The following is a 26,848-nucleotide window of genomic DNA, read 5'->3' as shown; positions in this document are numbered from 1 at the left end:
CAAAGATAACAATGTTTTTATATAGAAAGAATTGGCAGCATTATCATATTAGAATATTTAGCCAGAAAAGTAAAACCCAAGTCAAAATACTGGTTTTATTTGGGTCTGGTCGTCAGAGATGACATCTCCAAATATGGCCTTGGCCCACTTAGTGCAGTGTGCAGGCATAAAAACCGCTTGCCACTCAGGTGACTGGCAGGATGGCCAATGGAGTCCTTTAGAACCTGAGCAAAATAACAGCGCTCCAATCTACTGTGTCCATGAGAAGTATAAGCATTTTCTCATTAGTTAGTGAAATAATAACCCAACGATGGGCTCATGATGGGAACAGGGAAAAGAAGGCTGACATGAGGGGAGGCACACTGGTAAAACAGGGAGAGAACAAAGGTGAATGGGACTCATGGAAAGACTGGGCTTAGCAACATGCTACAGTCAGAATTAGGTCTCTGAACAGAAAGAATGAAATTACAAAATGGAATTACGCATGCAAATAAATACTGCCCTCTTCAAAGCAGATACCCTGGTAAATTACGCACCTGTTCAGAAATACCACTACTTAAAACACTGTGAGAACTTCTATGGTAGCTTTTTATTTTTATTTTTTGAGATTGGGAGCTTTCTGAATAATGGTAAATCACAGTCCTTTGGGAATTAAAAGTCAGTCAAGCCAAGTCTAACTGATCAAGTAGGTTAAATGAATTTGGTATAGAACCAGGTGTGCCTGTCCTGGCTGGATGGCTCAGTTTGAGCATTGTCCCACACACCAAAAGATTGTGGATTCAATCCCTGGTTGGGGTGCATATGGGAGGCAACCAACTGATGTTTCTCACATTGATGTTTCTCTCTCTCTCTCAAATCAATACACATATCCTTGGGTGAGGACTTAAAAATATAAAACCAGGTGTGCGTATAAAGTCTGCTTGGATTTTTTAATCCATGTGACTTCTCAATTAGTTCTGGTAATTCTTAAATGAGCTTTAAATACTGAAAACAACCAAGAAACAAGTGCCTAGTCCTCCAATGTGACTGGCGCATTTTGACAGAACCCACAGAAAACACGAGTTTAAGCATGTGTGCGTGTTTACAGATAAGTATCATTATTCAATAACTGTATTTCACATGATATGCCTCAACCCTTTCAGGTGAAACCGTTTTCATGGATGCATATTTCAATAACTTTAGACTGATAAACTGTTGGTCAGGAGTGGATGACTCTAGGTCATTTCAAATATCCATGAAGCACGCACTTAATTCAAGTTTTTATAACCTTTAGCGCAGTGGTTCACAACGCTGGCTACAGTTTAGAATCACCTGGACAGCTTTAAAAACTGCAAATGCTCAGACCCACCCCCAGAAATTCTGATTCAAATGCTCTGAGGTAGAGACTGGACTGGACACAGGTGTTTAAAAATGCTCCCTAAAAGATTCTAATGGCTAGCCAGGGTTAAGAACAAGTGCTCTAGAGATTTATGTAATCTATGAGAACAACCCAAAATAGAGAGATGAAGGGGCCAAGTATGGCTTCAGTCTTGATAAGTATAAATTAGAGAAATGCAAAGCTTTCTTTCGAAAGGAAGGTGCTGCTGGGGTATGGCAATCTCTAGGGTCCTCAAAGGAGTAAAAGGTCACTTCCCAAAATCAAGAGTAGAATTTCCAGAGCACAAAAAACCCCCACAAATTTTATGGCCTCCTTTCCCTTCAGATATGGTGCTGATCACCTGATCTACATCACATCTGATGTTCTCTGATGGTCCAACTGGGCTCATTTCTACTGAAGGCTTTGGAGAAACAGTTCGTGCAAAGGATTATTTTCTTATGACTGGGTGTACTTAAAATGACAACTAAGGGAAGGAACAGTTTAAATAGATGAGTCCCTGCATTCGGAGGAAGGACCCATGGAAGCCGTCAAAGGAAGAGGGGGGGCTGACTGCCCAGAAGGTGGCAAACTGTGCTGTCGGGTCCAGTGGATAGCCCACTGACAACTCCCCAGCACCACCCCACGTCTTGATCACAAGACCTTTGGGCCAACATTTACTCCTGCTCCATGCAGAAGTATTTTTAATGCATGATAACACTCTCATGTGTTTTACTCTTAGATTTGGGTAATAAAAGCAAAAACCACCATCTTTTTGACCACTTACCACGTGCCAGGCTCTGTACCAAGCCTCTTAGGAATACCAATTCATTTAATAATCAGAACTCTGTAAGTCACTCATATCATAATTATATTACAGGCTCAGAGAAATTAAGTAACTTGTCCAACATCACATAACTGTTATGTGACTCAAACCCAGGAAGTAAACCTTGGTCTGAGGTCAAAGTTTGTAGAAATTTATTTGTAACTGGTCGACTGTTTATTAGTGTGCATTTATCTTATTATGTAGAAGCTGATTGGATACATTCTAAAGCTCACTACTTATTGCAGGGAAGGGACTCACATCCTAAAAACACTGCCCAACAGGACCCTACACAATTGCCTTTCCCCAGACAGAAGTCCTGGACACTCTGTTGGATCTGGGTATCAGTGGGAGGTACTGTGTTTTAGAAGCCAGCAGTGTAATACAGTGAGAGGAGCACTGACTTTGAAATGCCCAGCTCCACCATGTCCTAGTACCGTGACCTCACGCAAGACATTTGGCCTTTCTGAACCTCATATATAAAATGGAGATGACAAATATCTATACATCACTGGGCTGTTTTAAGGATTCAGTGAGTTAACTCCTACAGAGTAAGGGCTCAGTAAATGATACCACATTGCCTTTTATCCTGTCCTGTTACATGCTAATCAGATATGTGGACTCAAAGCCATGAGCTAAGTGTATCCATCAGGAATCCCGCAGGGATCTAGCATTCCAACTTACAGGTTACAGGAATGTGGGCAGTCCTGTCCAGGCTGTTTCTTTCTACAAACCTCACCGCAGCTATGTGGAATTTCATTTCTGCTCCATTCAGGATTCTTTACCTTGCCTAAAACATAACAGATCAAACAGTCAATGGTACAAACTTCAAATGCATCCCAGACTTTAATGAAATAATACAATATAGCTAGACAGCATGGGACATCAGTGTGGCTTTCATCAGTTCAATAAACACATTATCCCGCATCCTAAAATAACAAGTTGAATGTAATGCTACTCATAAAAGCTTCAGTGAGTATGATAAACCTTAAATTATGAATTACCTGGAAAAGATAGAGATAAAAAGTCATTTTTATTTATAAAAATGCCATTTTGACTAATGGACACATTTAATCCAACAAAAATCCTACTAAATAAGCCTGTAAACAGGCCCATGAATTGATATGGGAATATCTGCTGTAAGGATCAGAAAGAGGGAATAAGGGAAGAGAGGAATGGGGAAGCAGCAGTAAGAGATGGAAAGGACATAAGTCCCCTGTATAGTAAGAATCACTTCTTCTAAAGTTGTAAAGCAGGCATGAAAGGGCTCTGTTTTTATAATCAATGCCACTCTGCAAATCTTTAGTACACATCTTCCATCAACTTAGCATAGAGGCAGGAAGAGTAAAACTGAAGCACAGGACTCTTCCTTGCCCTAGCGGAATTCATTTTTACTTGGACAATTTATATCCTAAATGATAGTCTGTCCCCAGTCCTGGGGCTCTGCTTTTCCCTCTAGCCTGTCTCTTTCAAAACTCTTACTCATGCCCTGACTGGGGAGGCTCAGTGGGTTGGGAATCATCCTGCAAAGCGAAAGGTTGTCCTGGTCAGGGTGCATGTCTGGGTTGAGGGCCAGGTCCCTGGCTTGGGGTGTGAGAGGCATCTGATTGATGTTTCTCTCACGTCATATTTCTCTGTCTCTTTCTCCCTCCCTTCTACTCTCTCTAAAAATAAATAAATAAAATCTTTTAAAAAGCCCCATCTCTTTTATGCTCTGAGGTTTAATACACCTAAAGGCCAATTTTCTGCATTGCCCTGAATCCTGTTTCAGTCCTCCTTGTTCAACTGTCTGCTGAACACCTGTGCTTGGGGTTTCGGTCACCTCAAACTGCCTACATCTATGGCCAAAGTCAGCATCTTCCCTCATATCCCCCACTCCTCAGTGTTCCCTATTTCTGTCAGCAACATCGCCACTCTCAGAGTCACTCGACGACTCGTTACCCTCCCTTTTCCTTTCCATATTCTACTTCATCCCCAAATCTTGTTCATTGTCCTACCTATGGTATCGCTCCTCACCTCCTCCTCTGCTCCTGCTCTAGCTTCTCTCCTGGCTGGAACCTCATCTCCAGACTACTGGGAAAGCTCCCTTGTCTCTGCTTTCTTGCTCCAATACAGTGACTTGATTTTACCCAGCCATCTTTCAATGGCATCACCTTTTTTTCCGGACTCTAAATGTTTTGTTTTTTTTTCCTCCCAGGGTTCTGCAGTAGACCCTTTTTTCACTGCTTCCCACTATTCTCAACTGTGACGACTATCAACACTAAGTCCTGATTGCTCTCCCAATACTCCCAACTGCTTGTCGAACATCTCTGAGAGTCTTACACTCCAACTCAACATCTCTAAACCGAACTCACCATCCCCACCAAACCTGATTCTCCTCATCTGCCCTTTTTTGTTCTTGGTATCACCATTTCCAAAAGCATGAAACTTTGGAACCACATTGGGTTCCTCCCTCTGTCACTGCTATTAATTCCTGCTTACCTTTGAGATCTTGCACTTCCCCCTTTCTGTCCCACTCTAACACCCATTGTAGACTTTTATTATTCTTCACCTGGGTTACTGCAAGACCCCAAACTGTTTAGGTCCCCAAAATACTCCACCCACTGCCATGAGATTAAGTTTACTAAAGAATCACACAGACGCCCCCCACAGCCAGCTTCCCACGGCCAGCCAAATGAGGTCCTAACACCTAAGCCTGGCATCAAGAAGTCAGACCCAGCTTTCCAGCCATCTCCTACTCCTCCGCCTTCACAGATCCTGGGCTCCATAATGAGATGACTACCACTTCTCCCAATAGATTCAGAGCCTTCTTGGTTTTTAGCTTCTACTTGTGCTATTCTCTTCAACAAATCTTCCCTCTCACCAAGATTTTACCTAGTTTAGAAGTCATAACTCACCCCAAAGATTTCCCGTAACTTTGTACTACTAGTAGAATATCAAATTAATTATGACTTAACTCTTAGACTGTAAGCTTGAATAAGTCAATAGTCTTAATTCCTTTGTTTCTTCATAGTGCCTGGTACATTCATAAGTTCTCAGTAAAGTATATTACATTAATGGCCTTCTGGAAGAAGAGTGGGGTAAAGTCATCAGGTAAAATAAGGGCATTATGTGCATTTCCATAGCATTTTACCTTATTCAGATCATCTTGACCTTCACCCCACTTTCTTCTACCTTCATAGGTCTCATGTCTAATTTTATCAGTGAAGGCTTTAACAAGAACTTTAATTCCATTGTGGTACTTTACGTTTAAAAGTCCTTTAAGTCCTGGTTGGTGTGGCTCAGTTGGTTGGAGTGTCATCCTGTAACCAAAGGGTTGTGGGTTCGGTTCCTGGTTAGGGCACATGACTGGGCTGTGGGTTCGATCCCCAGTCTGGGGGTGTACAATCCCTAGTATGGGTTCATGTGGGAGGCGGCTAATTGATGCTCCTCTCTCACATCGACATTTCTCTCCTTAGAGCAATGAAAGGATGTCCTCGGGTGAGGATTAAAAAAAAAAAAAGCTTTAAAATAAGGTAATCAAGCCTTGGTACTGGTCCTATTTGTCCAATTTTCCATTGCCCTTTTGCTTCCAGTTTAATGCTGCCTTTCTAGCAGTACATTCTAGAATATTCATTCCTTTAATCAATACTAGTTTAGTATCTAACAGAGCTCAGATTTTGGCAATAAACAGGTAAGACCAGCAGATTGTGAATAAAAGAGTAACCAGAGTGGGAGAGAATAAGAAAAGGAAGCTTTCATCCTGGCCAGGTAGCTCAGTTGGTTAGAGCATTGCCCAACATGCCAAGGTTGTGGATGCGATGCCTGGTCAGGGCACATACAAGAATCAACCAATGAGTGTAAAAATAAGTGGAACAAATGGATGTTTCTTTCTCTCCCCACCCTTCCCCCCAGCCCCCGTCTCTAAAAATCAATAAATAAAAAAAAAAATTTTTAAAGGGAGCTTCCTTTGGAAGAGAACATTTGGGGTCAGATCTTGAATCATACAGTAGATGAGGATTTAAAGAAAAGAAGGGGAAGAACACTCTAGATAGTTAATAAATTCACCAAGAGACTGACTCTAGAAGTTAAAAAGTTGATGACTAATGACTGCCTTCGTAAAAGCTGCTAGTTAGGTAATAGGAAAGAAAAAATATGAATCAATTAGTTAGAAAAATAAGGAGAATTTGCAGAGAGAAACAGGAAGAGCTAGTCATTTCAAGAAGGCATAGCCAAAAGTGTCAAGGGCTGTTGTGCTGCCAGAAAGATTAAGAACTTATAAATCAGCCCAGGGGTCATTGATGACTTCTGAATACAGTTTCAGTGAGGTAACAAGGACAGAAGCAAAAATGCAATAGTTCAAGAAGGGAGATATGCTTAAGAAACAAAATTTGAAAAATCAATAACCACAAGGTAAAGGTTAGTAGTTAAAAGATAGGCAAGGAAGTGGTGGGTGAAGGATATGTAAAAAATAGGCTAGCAGCAAGAATGAGCATCTGGATCACAGAAAGTTTTTTCCTAACACACAGGGGAACTGAGATATTTAAAAAGAAGAAGTAGTATTCCATAAAGAGGGAAGGTACAAGAACAGAGTTAGAAACACTGGTCTACAGAAAATCTCTGTTATAAACATCAATGACTGATTCCTTCAGTTAAAATAAAATATACTTTAATACTACTCTTTCCTTATGCTGCTGAAATCTGGGATATCTAGGCTGTTACAGCTGGAAGTGAGAAGAAGCCCAAGTCTACACCTGCCTTTGCCATCTGATCAGCTCTAGTCAAAAATCAAAGACCAAGGAGACCAGCACCACAGCTGGGAAGTAGCACAGGCCTGGAGGGCATGATGTAAAGGCTCTTCTCCAGAACAGCCTTCCAAGAGCACAAAGGCCTGTGACTCTACCTGTGTGATGGACCACATGCATATGATGTCCTACAGACCCTTGTAGCTTTGAAGTCTTATTAGTAACTTCTAAAACATGCCTGACAGACCACTCCTCCTGAACTGGGAACTGAAGTATAATGTATGAAGTAGAAAAACTCCAATGTATGCAAAAAAACTTACCACAGAAACAAGTGTAGGTATTAGGAACATGAGCAGAAACATTCTGACAGGCAGGGCACCTCCAACCACTCTGACCATCTGCCAAAAAGAAAAGAAAACCAAAATAATTCCCTTTGAAAAACACATGTAATTAAAAAAAATCAATCCTACAGAAAGCTACAACATTTACACAGTGGTAGTAATTTCCATATTAAGAATATAGATATTAAAGAAACAAATTCACAATACAGGCCCTAGCTGGTATAGCTCAGTGGATTGAGTGCAGGCCTGCGAACCAAAGAGTTGCTAGTTCGATTCTCAGTCAGGGCACATGCCTGGGTTGAGGGCCAGGTCCTCAGTAGGAGGCATGCAAGAGGCAACCACACAGTGATGTTTCTCTCCCTCTCTTTCTCCCTCCCTTCCCCCTCTCTAAAAATAAATAAATAAAATCTTTACAAAAAATTTGCAATACTGAACACTTTGCTTAAATACTACATTTAGGTTTACACTGATAAGGACTTTACATACAATGAATCAAGTGGGTATCCATTTTGTTCTTCTCAAAACTGAGATATAAATAACATATAACATCATGTGAGTTTAAGGTGTACAACATGTTGCTTTGATGCACTTACATAATGCAATATGATCACAATAGTGTTAGCTAACACTTCCATTCCACCCCATAATTATCATTTCACTTTGTAGTGGTAATGTTCTATTACAGTATTTTTAATTTTTTTAAATTGATTTTTGAGAGAAACACTGATTTGTTACTCCACTCATTTATGCATTCACCGGCTGCCTCTTGTATGTGACTGGAGATTGACCCTGCAACCTTGGTGTACTGGGATGACACTCCAACCAACTGCCCTATCCAGCTAGGGCCTATACAGTACTTCCAATGTCAAGGTAAACATTATCTGGATTTTGGCTTGGGGAAAAAAGAAAAGGATAAAATATTTGAGTATATGCAGGAAAACCCAGATATCTTAAATTGGAAGAGACATAGTTCAGAAAGTACATTATTAATGTTTGCATTACCTGTAAATACTAGTATCCTTTGAGAAAAGACCACAAAATACTACAGAGAAGATTTGTTAAGGGCAAAATAACTTTTAACATGCCAAGTAACTTTCTAAAAATTTTCAAAAGCAAACTATATAAGAAATGTTTTCTGTAGTTGCTACTTAGATAAAAGCTACTGTTTTCAGTAGACATGACTGATTTTATTTTACCTTAAATATATTTTAATATTGTTATGTTTAGCTGGTTTGAGATCTATAGCTTAATACCAGCCATCTGAAACATGTGATTGAGAAAACATATCTTCCCTGCAGATAAAATATTCAAGAATTAAATAGCACTTAAAAAGCTGAACATATCAAATGGGTGAGAATAACTACTCAGGAGAGGGAAATGACTGACCTGCTTGAGATGCTGGAGACCTTGCCCACTTCTTTATGCAGTTCAAATGAAACACGTGGTAACAGCTCTGACAACTCCAGACCGGGGCTGTGACTCGAACCAATTCACAGCACACCATGCACTCATATTTTTCTGTAGTTAGTTGTTCAACTAGAGAACCTGTTTTAAAAACAAAGCGGATAAACTCAAACACAGAAAACCAATCCATACTGTAGTCAACCAAGGACAAGCAAGACATTTGAAAGAACCCAAACAGAGGTTTTAAAGGGTGTCTGATTCTGAGTAAGGTGTTTGTTCAGACACAGAGGCCGAGAAGAGGCAGGAGTATGCTGAGGTAGAGGACTTAGGAAGGAGACATTCAGGTGGAAATTACCACAACTGAGGAAACATTCCCAAGAAGCTACCCAGGAACAGACCAAAATAGTCAAATGCTTCTCATCATACAGCTTGAGCATCCACAGGAGCAGAGCACTGTAGGGACTTGCCTTGCCCTCCTTAAGCTGGGAAGGTCTGGATCTACCAGATCCATGGATTCAGGGTAGGGAAGGGCTTGTGAATTGGTCAGCTGCAAGAAACTGAAGCCAGGACAGGTTCTAACAACCCAGGTGGTGAGATGGTTCTAGTAGTTTCTCTGAAAGTCTTTAGTTGATTCACTCAATAAAGATATGCTCAGCCCTGGCTGGTGTGGCTCAGTGGATTGAGCACCAGCCTGGGAACCAGAGGGTTACTGGTTCCATTTCCAGTCAGGGCATGTGCCTGGGTTGTGGGATGGGTCCCCAGTGGGGGGCGCTTGAGAGGCAGCCACGCATTAATGTGTCTCCCCTTTTCTCTCTCCCTTCCTTCCCCTCTCTCTAAAAATAAATAAATCAAATCTTAAAAAAAAAAAAAAGATATGCTTAGTGCCTACCACAACAAGCCCCACAGTAAGACTAGACTGAAGAAGTAATCCCTGGCTTCATAAGCTCACCACTTGGTAAGAGAGAACATTGTATAGCATCTTAAGAATCCTCCCAGATTTAGCCCTGACTGGTATGGCTCAGTGGAATGAGCATCAGCCCATGAACCAAAAGGCTGCTGGGTTCCATCCCCGACCTAGGCTGCAGGCCAGGTCCCCATCAGGGGGCATGCAAGAGGCAACCAATCAATGCTTCTCTCTTACATCAATGCTTCTCTCCCCCTTTCTTCCCTCCTTTCCCTCTCTGAAAATAAATCAAATCTTTTTTTTAAAGATTTTATTTCTTTATTTTATTTTATTTTATTTTTTTTAGAGAGGGAAGGGAAGGAGAAAGAGAGAGAGAAAGAAACATCAATGTGCGGTTGCTGGGGGTCATGGCCTGTAACCCAGGCATGTACCCTGACTGGGAATCGAACCTGCGACACTTTGGTTCACAGCCCGCGCTCAGTCCACTGAGCTACGCCAGCCAGGGCTACTATATTTTATTTTTTGAGTCCATACTTTTAGCATTTATTTTACAATGTTATTTTACTTCTTTTCAGGTCCAAATGGGTTATAAGAATAAAATAACTAACCTTAAATACACCCAGCCCAGTGCTGTATTAAAGCACTTTACACATACTACATAATTCTTTTAACAAGGCTGTAATATGGGTACCCTTTTTATATATGAAGACACCAAAACTCACTTATCCAAGGTCACAAAGCTACCAGAAATTAAAAAGTCAAAATTAAAACTCACTGCAATATGACTCAAAGCTCACATTTTAACCCTTTGGTCATATTAGCTTCCTAAGGTTACTTTGTCCAATTTAATGACAAAAAAATTACGAACACCCCAAGGCTGTGTGCTCTGTGAAGCAGGGTCTTCTCTGCCATGCTCACTGGAGTATTTCCCGTTCCCGACATATACCAGGTACTCAATAAATTTTTGTTGAATGAGTGGATAAAGGAATAAATGAGCCAAGGAAGTTACATTTAAAAAAAATACTCCAGCTCTGCCTCAAACTCAGAGGGAAGTCCAGGATAATAAGGACTGAAATGCATCTTCCCACTGGATGTGGCAAACAGGAAGCCACTCATGGCCTTACCGGCAGCTCTCTGAGTCAGGGTAATGATGGCAGAGGACTGAGAAGTGAATCAAAATAGGAAAAAGGGAAAAAAGTGAACAACTCTTGATTTGACTGGAATGAAAAGAAAGGAAACACTACCGGGAGGTCATGTAACAGGTTAAGTTTTTCTTGCAGAGTGTAGGATAGTCCTGGAAAGATGTTCATCCTGAGAACTTGGCATAGTAAATGTGAAAAGACTGATGGAAAGAAAAATAGATTTCAGAATGAAAGAAAAGGAAGAATGGGCCCAGGTAGTCTCTGAGTTTGAATAAAGGGAGCAGAAAGTTGAGAATATTGTATCTGATGATCCCCCCTTTCTCAGTGAGGTAGGAGACAAGAAGTCCGCTGAGACCGAGGAAGGTGAATGTTAAAAAGGTTTAAGAGTAGCCCTGGCTGGTGTGGCTCAGTGGATTGAGTGAGTGCCGGCCTGTGAACCAAAAGGTCGCCGGTTTGATTCCCAGTCAGAGCACATGCCTGGGTTGCGGGCCAGGTGCCCAGCTGGGGATGTGTGAGAGACAACTGATCAAAGTATCTCTTGCACATTGATGCTTCTCTCTCTTTCTCCCTTCCTTCCCCCTTCTCTAAAAGTAAGTAAGTAAAATCTTAGAAAGAAAGAAAGAAAGAAAGGTTTAAGAGAGAAGAAAGTTTGGAGTAGTCTTAGATGAAAATGGAAGGACAGCTGACCAAGGTCATGCAAGAGAAAATGGGCAGTGCTGAAAGCCAAATGAGGGTGGAGACCACTATTCAAAAATACCTAACTAAAAACTTACTATGTGTCAGGCACTCTTTAGACACTAAAGATACACAGCAAACAAAACAGACAAAAATTTTCTGCCCTATGAAGCTTAGTATTTAGTGCGGGAAGGTAAACAATAAACAAAAAAATTACTGAATATATGTAGTGTCATCAAATAGTGATAAGTGCTACGGAGAAAAATAAACCAGGAAAGGAGGATAGGGAATGCTAATAGTGAGGGAATATGTTTTACACAAGGCGATCAGGAAGGCTTCCATGAGAAGGCAAATGAATTGCAGCAGCACCAAATCTGTACTATTACGTGATTACCTGGAACAGCATTCCACTGCCCAGATCTGGAGGAGAAAAGGTAGATTGCACCAGGGATGGGATTCTGCCAAATGGTTTGGCAGTACGATAATACTTCAAGTGACCTACAGTAAGGCCTGCCAAGACAGGAAATGAAGATGGGTAGGAGGCTGGCAAAATTAGTAGTGGGTGGAAGAAACTGAGGGAGCCAAAAAGATAGGAATTTATGGTTGGAAAGAAGACTTTAAGATTTCAGAGAAGGGACATTCCCCAGGGTTATTTCCCTGGTAGTGAGTATGGAGATGGAATGAAGGTGAAAGTCCTGTGGTTAATAAGATCAAACAACTTGAAGATGGCACAATGCATCTGATCACTAAAGTCACCCAGAATAACAGCAGGATTTATGGTAAATCAGTTATCAAATGAGCAAGACTTAGAGTCACCTGGAGGCTTGCTAAAAGATAAGACAACTGGACCCCACTCCCAGAATTTGTTTAATAAATCTGAGGTGAGGCCCAAGAATATGCTTTTCTAACAAGTTGCCAGGTGTTGCTGATGCCTGTTTGTCTGGAATTACACTGTGAGAACGACTGTGGAAGAGAAAGGTTATAGGCTATATGCATTAAGGAGGGCTGGGAGATTTGGAGGCTAATACATGATAAGAAGATATGGCAGATGATGTAGCTAAAAGGTGATGTGGCATTAGGTTCAACGAAGGAAGGTTTCTGAAACAAAGATAGGAGAATGATTTAGAAAAGGTTTCTTTTTTTTTTAAAAAACTCTATTTTCTTTCTTTTTTTTTTTTAAAGATTTTATTTATTTATTTTTAGGGAGGGAAGGGGGGTGGGGGAGAGAGAGAGAGAGACATCAATGTGCGGTTGCTGGGGGTTATGGCCTGCAACCCAGGAATGTACCCTGGCTGGGAATCGAACCTGGGACACTTTGGTTCCCAGCCCGTGCTCAATCCACTGAGCTACACCAGCCAGGGCTAGAAAAGGTTTCTTACCTCTTCTACCACTACTACCCTAGTCCAGGTCTTCATCATCAACTACCTGAACTGTTGCAACAGCTCCTAACTTGACCCCTTGCTTCCTCACAGCCTATTCTCCACACGGCAGGCTGAGTGCTCATTTCAGAATGTTAGTAAGATCATGCCACCCCTTTCCCCCAAAACCTTCCAACTGCTTCTCATCTTCTTACTCAGATCCAAATCTAAGAGCCTCACATAACCCAGCCCATGTGATTTCTCTGACCTCCTCTTCTACTCCCCACCCCCATTCACTGCTCACAGTGCTGCCCTCCCACCCCAGCCTAAACCCGTTTCTCCCTCTGCCTAGAATGCTCTTCTCCAGAGAGCCACAGGGTACACTCCTGCACTTCCTTCTGGTCTCTCTTCAAAAGCCTCCTCATCAAAGAGACCAACCAACCTATACAAACTAGTGCCCCCGTTACTCTGTCCTCTTAACCTGCTCTATACCACCCACTTGACGTATTAAAAATGTTAGGTATTTTCTGCCTGTCTTCCCTGCCAGAATGTAAACCTCACCAGGGCTGTATTTCTAGTTCCTAAACCAGTGCTTGGTACATAGTATTTACTCAATAAATATGAATAAAGTGGTCTCAAGAATATGTGGGGATGTGAGACCAAGAGAGATCGAAGAACTCTAAGATGGCCTCCAAGATTCCCACCGCAGGGTATGCCCGTCCTGTATAATCTCCTCCCCTTGAGTACACTGGGTTGGTCCGATCAGGTGAGCCCTTTTAAAGGAGTCTAGAGATCAGAGACAGAAATCAGAGAGGTTTGAATCTATGGCAGGTGCTTTCCTATAGGCCAGGGGTGTCAAACTCATTTTCACTGGGGGCCACATCAGCCCCATGGTTGCCTTCAAAGGGCCGAAGGTAATTTTAGGACTGTATAAATGTAACTACTCCTTAACAGTTAAGTGAGAGCTTGGCGCTGCCGCCAGATAGAAGCAAGGTGCCGGGCCAGATAAAACAAGGTGGAGGGCCGGATTCAACCTGCGGGCCTTGTGTTTGCCACCTGTGCTATAGGCCATAAAGAAGCAAACTACCAAATTGGGAAGAGGGCCTGTGTGGCAAGGAATTGCAGGTGGCCTCTAGGAGCTGAGAGTGACCCCCAAGCAATAGCCAGCAAGAAAATGAGGTCCTCAGTCCTACACATACAAGGATCTATATTCTGCCAACAACCAGTGAGCATGAATGAGGGTCCTACACCTCAGATGAGATTGCATCCCTGGCCAACTTTCAGTCCTGTGAGACCCTGAGTGGAGAACTCAGCTAACCTGTATCCAGACTCCTAATCCACAGCAACTGTGACGTGATAAATTTGTGTTACTTTAAGCCACTACATCTGTGATAATTCATTATGGAGCAATAGGAAACCATTACCCAGCCTTAAGATTTCAGAAACAACTCTGGGATAACACTGCCTGGGTTCACACTCAAGTTGAGCTTCCAAGATGTACTGCCTGGTGAAGTAAGTAATAAGAATGAGAAGAACTATAGGGCACTGTAAAAACAGGTGTGGACAGGTGGTGGCTTCATGTATCAGCTTATATGTCACATTGAACTGGACGGAGACCAGAATATGAAGGTCTATGAGGAAGAGCTAACAGAATGAAGTTATTTAGCCTAGATGAAATATATCCTCAGAGCAAAAATGAGAAGTATCTTCAAATATTTTAAGAAGCTGATTTGCAACAAGGGGGAGGGAAACTATGAGGAGAGAGACTAGTGTAGCTCCAGAGGCCATGACTTGAACCAGAAAGTATTTTCAGGAAGGAAGTTTTCAGTTCAATGTAGGGAAGAACTTTTAACAGTCAGAACTCAGTACCTACTATATTCTAAGAGCTGTGTTAGGCAATAGGGATATAAAAATGAGAACCAAGATATAGTCTCTGCTTTCAAGGAGCTTATAGATTAGTGGAGGGCACTGACACATAAACAAATGATGGTTTCCACAGTAACTGCTGTCATAGAAGCATGTCAGAGTATGTGTAAGGGAAAGACACATTACAGGGCTGGAAAAGACTAATTCTATCTGTAGAGGTGAGAAAAGGTTTCCTGGCAATGTGACTAAACGAGCTTTTGAAAAACGAGTAGGAATTCACCAGGGAGCTGAGTGGTACACATTCTAGACAGAGGGAGCCACAGATGTAACAGCATGGAAAGATAAAACGGTACAGAGTCCAGGGAATAAAATGTGATGGAGACCGATGCAGGAGAAGACGGAGTTTTTGGTAGGGCAGAAGCCAGAATCTATAGGTGATGAGAAAAAGTGAACAAAATTAAGCAGGGGTGGCAGTGTGGGGTGACACAGTTCAATGTTTTCTAGAAAGGTCACTCTCTGGTACTGGTTTAAGAGATGAACTGAGAGAAACTGGAAGTGGTGAGATTAGTCAGGAACCCTTGGAGATGAGCAGACAAAGGATGATGCAGGCTGGAACCAGGAGAGGCGGTGGAGATGTTACCATCCCCTACTTGTGCTTTCACGGTTCAAAAAAAATCTTGCTACCAAACATCTATACCACCCATATGTGCATTTTTAAAAGACCTTACAAAATTTCTTATTTGTTGAGGGAAAAAATCCCTTATTTGTATTTGCTTATGATCTGAAAACTAAGTAAATGCATATTTACTGGGAGGGAAGAAGGTGGTGGTAGAACCCACGCAGATAATGAACAAGGACAGAAAGACTTTTCACTGTGTATCTTTTTATGCTTGCTGGCTTCTGAGTTGTGTGAATACATTACCAATTCAGAAACTTAAAATGAGAAAAACAAAACATTTTCATCCATGTAGGAAAGTTACCTGTGTGTGTTTCCACATTCTTTAGCACGGGGTTCTGTTTGCCTCGGTGGAAAGATGCTACTTGAGAATCCTGCCTCCTTACAGCACTTTTCTCTGGGTTAACCCTTCTGGAAGACTTGTTGACGACTGCCAAGTTCCCATCGTCACAGGCAGATTTTGCTGGTCTTTCACTCAGATTATCCTTCGGAATAAGGGCCATGTTGTTTCTGGGTCCTACATTTGCATGTCGTTGGCCCTCCTGTTTTGGTGGATTCCTGCCTGGGCGTGGCCTCGCTCCCTCCACTTCCCAGGGAGGCCTTTTCTGTGGATGTCTTCTCTGTTCATTGCGCCTGGCCCCAGACACATCCAGTGCTCCTTTTCTAAAGGATGTATCCAAAGAGTCAGGTTGGATAACACCCACAGGCTTAGAATTTTCAGTTCCAGCATCCTCTGGTTTGGGAGTCATTCTGCTACCCCACTCACATTTGAGTTTCCCCTTGACTTTTGGTCCTCTACCATAGTTGTATACAAATTGGGTTGCTTTTTTGGGTTTTGCTCCCCTCGGATCTGCGCCAACAATTTCCTTCTCACTTTCAGCAGGGCTGTACTCTCTGGGCTTTGTCCCACTCTCTGATTTGGCCACGTTTTCTAAGCCAGCAGCATCTGGGGTCTGGTCAGTTAGACTTTGTACTCTCTTGACTCTGATATGCTGCTTTTCACTCCTCAATTTCTGTCCAGGTTGATTCTGAAGGCTCTTGAGTGATTTATTAGAAGCAGAGCATTGGAAAGAAGTCTGTTGACTCTTAGGCTTGCTTCCTGAAGAATAACTGTGCTGATGAATAGAAGAAATGTCATCATAAGGGACTTGCCTGGAAAGGTGACATGGAGGTGGTGAACTGTAATTTCTTCTACCAATCCTATTAGAATCTAGTCTTCTCTGACTCCCACAATTTAGACCAGAATTTTTTCTCTCCTGAGGAATGAACTCAGAAGCATCTGTATTAAATTTAAAAGTACCTAGAACAAAAAAAAAAAAGACATGTCAATAAAGAAATTAACTGGTCAACCATGAAGCCCATGGCTATAAGCCATATCTAAAAGTTATTTTCCTAAGGACTTTGTATGAAACAGGCTCTCAGTAAGACCTATGTTTCCTATGAAGATGATGGGTTTAAGGTGATTGCGGAACACTGATCATCCCATGTACAGCTGCCTCACCAATAGCCACTGCTGAGAGTTGCCAAATAAAACTGCTCACCCGAGCTGTCAGCCATTATGCATACATACATTAATTTTATCAGAAAATTTAAGGTCAGCAAATAGTTCAGAGTTGAGAAATCAGTCAGCAGGTTCTATGTGGTCTTTCAAAATTCTAATGTAGCATTGTGTATTATCAAGTGAACAAGCTTAGGAAGCAGCCAAAATCATTTTAAAGTCTGGCCCTCCAACTTATGAGTAAGGAATACCATTTGATTGCTTTTAGCCTAGTGTCCTTATCCAAGACAAAAGATGATAATACTATGGGTAATACTTAAAATAATGAGTACATTAGTTCTCATCTCTTTCCCCCAGGTATATATTAGGTTGGCCAAAAAGTTCATTTAGTTTTTTTGATAAAAGACATATTTTTTAAAATAAAGATTTTATTCATTTATTTTTTTTTAGAGAGAGGGGAAGGGAAAGAGAGAGGGAGAGAAACATCAATGTGTGGCTGTCTCTCGCACGCCTCCTCCTGGGGACTTGGCTCACAATCCAGGCATATGCCCTGACTGGGAATCGAACCCGTGACCCTTTGGTTTGCAGGCCGGTACTCAATCCACTGAGTCACACCAGCCAGGGCCAAAAGACACATTTTTCATTTTCCCCAGTAACTTTACTGATTTGGATATTTTGAGTATGTTGGCTATCTCCAGTGTAATATAACATTGATTGTTTTCAATTAATGTCTCAATTTGATCGCTATCAACTTCAACTAATCTACCTGACTGTGAAGCATCATCCACAAGTCCAGCATGAAACTTCACAAACCACTTTTCACACATTTGATCAGTCACAGCACCTTCTCCATACACTGCACAAATCTTTTTTTGTGCGTCAGTTGTGTTTTTACCTTTCTTGAAATAATTAAGCATAATATGCCAAAAATGTTGCATATTACCTTCCATCCTAAATATTATAATGGCTACACAAAAATTCACCAATTTGGTTTTTTTTTTTTTTAAATGCATGTGGATATAACAGCTGTCACAATGCAATGTAATAAAATTGTTTTGAATGAAGTTAAAGACAACTAAGCACTATTAGAGCCATCTTGTGGAAAAAAAACAAACTAACTTTTTGGCCAACCCAATATTTTAGGTTTTCCATACATAACCTCTATAATACAACCCAGAATCCCAGAGTCTCAAAAATTAAGCATATGCCCCTTCAACCCAATCATTTATTCCAATTAGCAAGATGCTTCTTTGTATAATCAATTCAGTTCCTGAACTAAATGATTTGCCTAAAAATACAAAACTAGTTAATGACAAAGTCAGAACTATCCTCATAAGTAGTATATAGAATATACTATGAATTGATATAGGCATGAAAAGACATATGTTTAAGTCTCTGCCTATTACTTATTGTGTCCTTATGCAGTTATTTAACTCCAGTTTTCTTATATGTAATGGAGATAGTAATAATTCCTGCATCAAAGAGTTGCTATGAAGAGTAAAGCAAGTTAGTAACATGGATAAGGTGGTTAAAATGATGCTTTATTATTGTTGTTAGGATTACAGACTAACTGCAACACACAGACCCAACCACTGATGAATGGGTCCAGTTCAGAGCTTGGGGGTTTCAAGTTTAATAATAAGCCTGTTAGGTACTTTATTAGGTACTTAACATGTGCTAGGCAATATTTTAAGCACTTTTCATGTGTTAACTCATTTAATTCTTACATTTTTGTTGAGAAAACAAGACACAGAAAGAGTAAGGAATGTGCTCAAGGCCACAGGGGCATTCTAAAGCAGATTCAGAATTTCATCCCAGGCTATGTGGTTCTAGAGACCACGCTCTTACACTACCACTACGCTACACTGTCAGAGGTTGGGTAGCTGGTACCATAGAAACATACACTAAAGAACTGAATAGGCTCTGGATGTGTGGCTCAGTTGGCTGGAGCATTGTCTGGTAAACTGAAAGGTCATGGGTTTAATTCCTGGTCATGGCACATTCCTAGGTTGCAGGTTCAGTACCCGGTTGGGGCACGTATGGGGCATGTATGGGAGGCAACAAATCAATGTTTTTCTCACATCGATGTTTCTCTTTCTGTTTCTCTCTCTCTGGAATCAATAAATATATCCTCCAGTGAGGATTAAAAAAATAACTGACTTTCTAATATTAAAAAAATAAAAGAAGTGAACAAGATCATAAAGGTCATAAGGTAACCTCTCCCTCAATCCAGGATTTGTCCTGAAAGCTTTCACACAGGCGGAACTCTGGGAATGGGGTAAAGGGCCTTACAAAATAGTAAGATTAGACAAATTCAGAAAGTAGCAGAGAAGGTGTTCTGGAAACCTAACAGATAAATTAAAGGTGGGAATGGATGGATTAGACCAAGTGGGTATTGTGCAGTTCTTTCCTGCTTAAGAAGCAAAGTTGGAGAGAAGGGCAAGAAAAAAGTCAGTAAATAGCCTGGTTAAGGATGGGGAAAGGGTATTTCATGTTAGGCGGTAAGGAATTGCTAGAACTAGAGATTCTACACAGGGCAGCACCTATTCATACACAGCATATGTTCCACTAGCCGAGGTAGTAGGCAAAGCCCTCAGAAAGACCCTTAAGAGACAAGAGGAAGGGGAAAAGGGCACACAAATCAAGAAACTAGACCTGAGACACAAAGATCTGAATCCCACCCCTCCTTTTAAATGGCTGGAAGTTACTCAGTAAATGGGATGTCTCATACCAAGTGGTAGCCTAGATCCAAGATTACATGGAAGCCTGGCAGGTGTCCAACAGGTGTGTGGAGCAGAGTAAACTGCAGATTATAAAGTCCAGAAACAAAGCTAGCATTGGAGTCTTCCCATGGACACAAAGATAGTCCCTGGGACTAAGCAGCTGTTTGAGGACAGAGGCAGGCAAGAAAACTAAACCTTGAGTGGGGATAGAGGTGTGGGTTAGAGTTCATGATGAAATAAGGACATGGAATAGAAACTAAGGCAAAAAGCAAACTCAGACAAATGAGAGGAGTGGGGTGATCTTTGGATTAGTGGACTTTGTCTCAGTAGATGGGGAGGTGGAGGTTGTAACCTGGGACACAACACTGTTGGCCAAAACTATGACGTACAACTAGTCCCACCCAATTCTTATTCCAACATAGAGAGGTGTAGAAATAGGCCAGAAGTGAGCCTGAGGATAGGACGATAAATGGATCCACTTTATTTTTTTACGTTTTTTTATTTATTGATGTTAGAGAGTGGAAGGAGAGAGAAACATCAGTTTGTTCCATTTATGCATTCACTGGTTGTTTCTCATATGTGCCCTGACTGAGGATCGAACCTACAACCTTTGTGTGCTGGGACGGTGCTCTAACCAACTGAGCTATCCCTCCAGGAATCCAATTTAAGAGATATGGAAAAAGAATGGGTGGGAAAATAACAAAACACCAGCCTAAAAAGGTTCCCACCTGCCAAATGACTTAATACTAAATCAGGACTGGGGTACCCAATGCTGTGTGTTTTCCAACTTTCTGACAGACATCCACAGTAATAAACACATTTTGCCTGCCACCCAGTACATAAATACATATGTACTCTTAGTACCAAAACAGCAGGTAGGCAACAGACGACTCAAATCAATGACTGTTTGCAATTCTCATGCTGCAAACTGCTGCCTTTTTTCAAATAGAGTGGGTCCTCAATCAGATCAGTGTGGTGGATTGCAACAAGTATTTTTTCCAAAGAAACAGTGTATTGAGATAGTAAGGAAAACCATTGCTTCCTGAAACGTTTCAATATTTACATTTACGTATGTGTGCACTGAAGCCTGGAAGTAAAACGTTCCTTTTCGGTCGCTATCCAAAAGTATGCAAAACGAAGATCTAAGGTACACTCTGAAGGAAAGGGAAATGGATGTTGTATTAACAACCAAAAATAAGGCTGTCTCTATACACGGAAGGCAACGCTGGGAGAGTTAGTGAGCTAACAATTATGGAACAGGTAGAGGGCGGGAGCCTTCAAAAGAATTAATCATCCCCAATTGACAGATGAAGAAAATGATTCGGTCACACTGCGAGTTCGTGGTAGGCAGGGATTGGAAACCACAGGTGTTCGACTCGCGCTCGCGCCGCTGCACCAGGACGCAAGAATACACCTTAAGCACAGCGCGCAAGGCCACTACGCGTCGACACCCTGACAGTCATCGACGCCCGCTTGTGGGAGATCAGTGAGGCAGCTGACCCGGGAGGGCCGGGACACCCACATCGACTCGCTGGGCGCCAGAATAAACGCAACTACCGGGCTTCACGACCTAGCCAAAGACAGTCTATGTCTCCGTCAGCACACGCGCGTGGCTTGGCCCTTCCGAGCCACTATCCCAACCCTAGTACGCGCCACTCTCGCGATATGAATGGCCGAAGCCCAAGAACGCGTCACTGACCAAGCTTCCGCAACTCGAAAGGAGCCCACTCCCACGCGGGCCAGAACAGTACCTGAGACAGGAGGCGCCTCCGCCATCCCGTGAGCGCAGCAACACCTAAAGCAAGCCCTGCAGCCCCGCGAGCGCTGTCACCCGGTCACGTGCCCTGTACTTCCGGCACCGCAGGAATATTCTCATCAGCGCGCGAAGTAGACGGCCACAGCGCTTGCGCCGCCTGAGTCTAGTACACTGCGCTCCCGTGACGTCAGAGAGTTGCGCCAGGCGCCGTGCAGGAGGACCAAAGTAGCCCTAGGTTGCTGGGAACGCGGGCGTTGAGGGCGCGGGCAGGGGCTTGTGTAATAATTTTTTTCGTTTTTTAAGATTCACTGTGCTTACAAACTCCTCGTTCCTTTTGGCCTGCCACCTAACCAGTTTCACTTGGTCTTTTGCAGTCAACTGAGAGAACACTTGCCTAGAGTAGTTCCGGCTTGGGGTTAAAAAAAAAGTCAAAAGGCAATCTTGGCAAAAACTAGCTGCGAAACAAAAGGTAATACACAAAGAGCTCTTACAAATCAGAAAAAGATAAGCCACATATTAAAAATGGTAAAGAACTTGAACGGACAGATGAGAAAACAGATACAACATGAGGGAAAGTTTGGAGGCACTGATAGTTTTTAAAGTATAAAATTCTAAATGGGTGGAGTGTTTGTTTTGTTATTGCATTACTAAACAGAACACATTTAAGTGTGAGGCGTCTACATTTGTAAAGTAATTCACTGGTCCAGGCTTCCGCAAGAATGCAAAATAGATTTATTCACACACATTTTCACGCACTCTCTGTCTCAAGTATTTAAGTGCTAGAAGAAAATAGTGAAAAAACAAAAACAAAAAAACCCTGGGCCCTGCCCTCATAAAGTGTATTAGCTAGTAGGGGAGATAAAAACGAAGTAATTTAGCCCTGGCTGGTGTGGCTCAGTGGATTGAGCATACCCTCTGTGAACTAAGTTTGCTGGTTTGATTCCTGGTCAGGGTATATGCCTGGGTTGTGGGCCAGGTCTCTGGTAGGGGACCTCTCTTTAAAAATGAAGTCTTTAAAGAAAAAAACCTAAGTAATTTATACTTACAAATTAATAATTTCAAATTATGCTGGTGTTATGAAAGAATTAAGAGCTTGAAATATTCAAGGTATTAAAATATTTGTTGGAGAACTGAGCAAGGTGAGTGACACAGTATGAAATTGAAGAAGTGGGTAAGGAGATCACACAGGTCACCTGCAGATTGTGATAATGTATTTTATTCCAAGACCAACAGGAAGTTATTAAAAGGTTCTAAGCAAATAAGTGGAATGTCACTTACATTTAAGGATTTCTCTTGCTTCTAGGGGAAAAGTGAATTGTGGGGGAACAAGACTAGAAGTGGGCAGAGCAGTTACATTTTTTGTTATGTTAATGCAGAATATGACGGTGGCCTTGTGGTAAATGTGGGGAGAAAAGGAAAGATCTAAGGCATATTTAAGATAAACCACTATACAGCTTCCAAACTTTCCCCAAAACAACAGGTGTGATGTGCTGTCATTGTTATTTTGTATTTCTGATTACCAATGAGTCTGACATTTCTTAGTGACCTTTTGAGTTTCCTGTTTTTATATCGCTTGTTCATATACATTGCCCATTTGCTTATTGGGCTTGCACAATTTTTCTTGCTGATGGTTTGTTGTATATTATAGATAGCAATACCTTGTCAGTTTTAGACATTTCAGTTTTCATCTTCCATTAAGTCTTATTAATTTTGTCCTTTTTTAAAAAAACATAAATCCTTAATTTTAACAGACCAGTTCATCAAACTAACCTTGTCATCTTCAGAAATTACCAGATATATAAGTCTGGGTCCATTCAGGAGTGAGGAACCACACAGTAATATGAACAGGGAAGGTTTTATTTATTTAAATACTTACTGGAGAAAACAGACTTCCGGCCAAGATGGAGGCATAGGTACATATACTCTGCCTCCTTGCACAACCAAAAGAAGGACAATAAATTTAAACACAAAAAAACAACCAGAACTGCCAGAAAATTGAACTGTATAGAAGTCCAACAACCAAGGAGTTAAAGAAGAAACATTTATCCAGACTGGTAGGAGAGGTGGAGATGGGCAGCTAGGGTGGAGAGGATGTATAGCAAGGCCATGGCTGGCAGTCCCACATCTGTGTGTGGATAAACTGGGAGGAACAACTGGGGAGCAAGACAGACCACACAACCCAGGGTTCCAGCACAAGAAAAAAAAGCCTCAAAATGTCTGGCTGTAAAAAAACCTGGGGAGTTTGTGGTGGCAGGAGAAACTCCCAGCCTCACAGGAGAGTGCATTGGAGACCCACAGGATCCTAGAATGTACACATACCCACTAACCTGGCAATCACCAGAAGGGCCCAATTTGCTTATGGGTAGCGGGGGAAGTGACAGAAAGCTGGCAGAGAGCTGAGCAAGCAGCATTGTTCCCTCTGACCCCTCCCCCACATACACCACAACACAGTGATGTGGGTTACCCCACCCTGGCAAATACCTAAGGCTCCACCTCTTACAATGTCACAAGTGTGCTGAGAGAAAGAAATATAGCCCAAATGAAAGAACAGCTCAAAGCTCCAAATATAGAATTAAGCAATGATGAGACAGACAACCTATCTGATGCAGAGTACAAAACACTGGTAGTCAGGATGCTCACAAAAGGTTGAGTATGGTTGTAAAATAGAGGAAAAAGTGAAGGCTATGCAAAGTGAAATAAGGAAAAATATACAGGGAGCCAACAGTGAAAGGAAGGAAATTGGGACTCAAATCAATGATTTGGAGCAGAAGGAAGAAATGAACATTCAACCAGAACAGAATGAAGAAACAAAAATTCAAAAAAATGAGGAGAGGCTTAGGAACTTCTGGGACAACTTTAAACATTCCAACATCTGTGTCACAGGGGTGCCAAAAGGAGAAGAGGAAGAGCACAAAATTGAAAGCTTATTAAAAAAAATAACGAAGGAGAACTTTCCCAATCTGCCATAGGAAAGAGACTTCCAGGAAGTCCAGGAAGCTCAAAGAGTCCCACAGAAGTTGGATCTAAGGAAGCACACACCAAGGCACATCATAATTACATTACCCAAGATTAAGATAAGGAGAGAATCCTAAAAGCAGCAAGAAAAAAGGAGACGTTGCCTACAAAGGATTGTCCATAAGACTGTCAGCTGATTTCAAAAAAGAAACTGCAGGGAAGAAGGGGCTGGAGAGAGGTATTCCAAGTCATGAAAGGCAAGGACCTACATCTAAGATTACTTTCTCCAGCAAAACTATAATTTAGAATGGAAGGGCAGATAAAGTACTTTCCAGATAAGGTCAAGTTAAAGGAGTTCATCATCACCAAGCCCTTATCATATGAAATGCTAAAGGGGCTTATCTAAGAAAAAAAAAGATGATAAAAAATGTGAACAGTAAAATGACAACAAACTCACAACTATCAACAACTGAACCTAAAAAATCCAAAAACAAAAACAAACTAAGCAATTAACTAGAACCGGAACAGAATCACAGAAATGGAGATTGCATGGAGGGTCATCAGCGGGGAAGGGGAGGGGGAGAATGGGGTAAAAAGTACAGGGAATAAGAAGCATAAATGGTAGGTACAAAATAGACAAGGGGAGGTTAAGAATAATATAGGAAATGGAGAAGCCAAAGAACTTATAAGACCCATGGACGTGAACTAAGGGAGTGGGGGGAGGATGCTGGTGGGAGGGGCAGTGCAGGGTGCAGGGGAATAAAGTAGAGAAAAAAAATGGGACAACTGTAATAACACAATCAATAAAATATACTTAAAAAAGCCTTATTAACTATAACGGGATTGGAGTAATAAAGATTGGCTAGTAAAGAATCAAAATATAATTCTAAAAGAGTACAGGATTAGCAATATAATAGCCATTACCTGTAAGGCTGATTGAGATAAAGTGTCCAATAAAGATCTTTTTAGAGAGGATGTGCCTGTGGCTCACTAGATGTCAGGGAAGCCACTGTAGTGTTGCAGTGGCAGAAACTGCCAAAAATCTACCTTGAAGGTTGCTGGGGAAAGTCATTTACAGGTGTCTCACAAGAGGCATTCTACTACAAACCACCTGAGGGGGAATGCCAGAAGTCTCTGGCTGCTGGCCACCACACACTGAAAAAGCCAGCTGCTGATGAAACCATGTGTGTTGTAGGAGCCAGAAACTGGAGAAGCTGCTCAGGGCACGGAAGTCGCCCTGAACAGTAGAAACCTGAACAGTAGAAACAGGAGGCAAAACCCTTTTTTCCTTCGATATCTCTCTGGTGCCCTCTACTGACAAAGCTTAATACCTGCAAGCTGGCAAAGGAGAAATAAACTGACCAAATCCATTTTGAAAAGTAGGCTAAAAGGGTAAATTTGAAACTGAAGGGCAATAATTTATTACTGGTACACTAGGGAACCTACTCATAATTTTCAAAACTTGAAAAATAAGTGGAAGTAACCAAGCATTTATCCTGCCTTCCTAATACAAACAGTACTTCACACAACATACCAAACTTTGTGACAAGCAATGAAAGTAGTGCTCAGATAGACATTTACAGCTGTAAATAATTACATTAAAAAGAAGCTCAGACAATGGAGCATTATTCAGTGCTAAAAAGAAATGAGCTATCAAACCATGAAACACACATGGAGGAAACTTAGACACATATTTCTAAGTGAAAGAAGCCAATCCAGGAAACAAAAAATAAACAAATGGGACTACATCAAACTAAAAAGTTTTTGCACAGCAAAGGAGACTGTCAACAAAATTAAAAGACAACCCACGAAATGGGAGAATATATTCACCAATACATCTGATAAGGGGTTAATAACCAAAATTTATAAAGAACTTATAAAACTCAACACCAAAAAACCCCCCAAAACAATCCCATTAGAAAATGGGCAAAGGACCTGAATAGGCACTTCTCCAAAGCATACAGATGGCCAACAGACAGAGGAAAAGATGCTCAATGCCACTAATCATCATTAAAAGAAATGCAAAGTAAAACCACAGTGAGATACCACCTCACACCTGTCAGAATGTAACTTTGGCTACATGTAAGAACTACCTGGGGAGCTTTTAAAAATTCAAGAGTCCACACTGTATGGGGGTAGATCCCAGCAGTAAACACACATACACAGTTTTCTAGGTGATATAACTGTAAGAAAATATGAAAGGAAAGCTGAGGGATATGGATAATAGAGTTAGAAGTGCCAAGCTTGTTTTAATTGCATCATTCCAGTCCCCTCTATCCTTGCTAAACCCTCAGGGCTGATACATGACAACCTAATACTACCTGCACTCAATTCTGCTTCTAATGGTTAACAGGTGAGACACTGACCGGAGATGCTGTCTGGTGGAAGCTACAGGATTGATCATCAGAGGTTATGTGGTGCTTGGGGCGCTCTACCACAGGAATCATCCTTCCTATTTTCCTTGATATCACTGGGATTGACAGCCCAGAGCTTGGCTTTTGGTCTTTTCTCAGTATAGCAAGAATTAGCAGAATGTCAAAGGTGTTAAGAAGTTCCAGGGAGGGGAAATTACATGAGCACAGGCCAGGAATCATGACTGTATGATGGATGTGAGGGAACTAGAAGCAATATATTAGAGCATAAAATTGA

General features: G+C 41.6%; 1 protein-coding gene across 1 annotated transcript in view; it reads right to left on the bottom strand.

The window, feature by feature from the left end:
• Positions 1 to 21,377, bottom strand: part of NFX1 (nuclear transcription factor, X-box binding 1) — a 68,193-nt gene extending 46,816 nt beyond the window's left edge. Inside the window, exons 1-5 of the mRNA XM_045840267.1 lie at positions 21,240 to 21,377; positions 15,572 to 16,567; positions 8,629 to 8,787; positions 7,222 to 7,299; positions 2,862 to 2,967 (exon numbers count right to left, since the gene is read on the bottom strand). Coding sequence (XP_045696223.1) covers positions 2,862 to 2,967; positions 7,222 to 7,299; positions 8,629 to 8,787; positions 15,572 to 16,567; positions 21,240 to 21,264 — 1,364 coding nt within the window. The 5' untranslated portion in view covers positions 21,265 to 21,377. The remainder of the gene's footprint in view (positions 1 to 2,861; positions 2,968 to 7,221; positions 7,300 to 8,628; positions 8,788 to 15,571; positions 16,568 to 21,239) is intronic.
• Positions 21,378 to 26,848: the final 5,471 nt, after the last annotated feature.

Source organism: Phyllostomus hastatus, unplaced genomic scaffold, assembly GCF_019186645.2.
Source record: "Phyllostomus hastatus isolate PE091 unplaced genomic scaffold, TTU_PhHast_1.1 phas_contig_34, whole genome shotgun sequence".
NCBI lineage: Eukaryota > Metazoa > Chordata > Mammalia > Chiroptera > Phyllostomidae > Phyllostomus > Phyllostomus hastatus.
The sequence above is the reverse complement of the archived record's forward strand: the minus strand, read 5'-3'. Positions and strand labels throughout refer to the sequence as shown.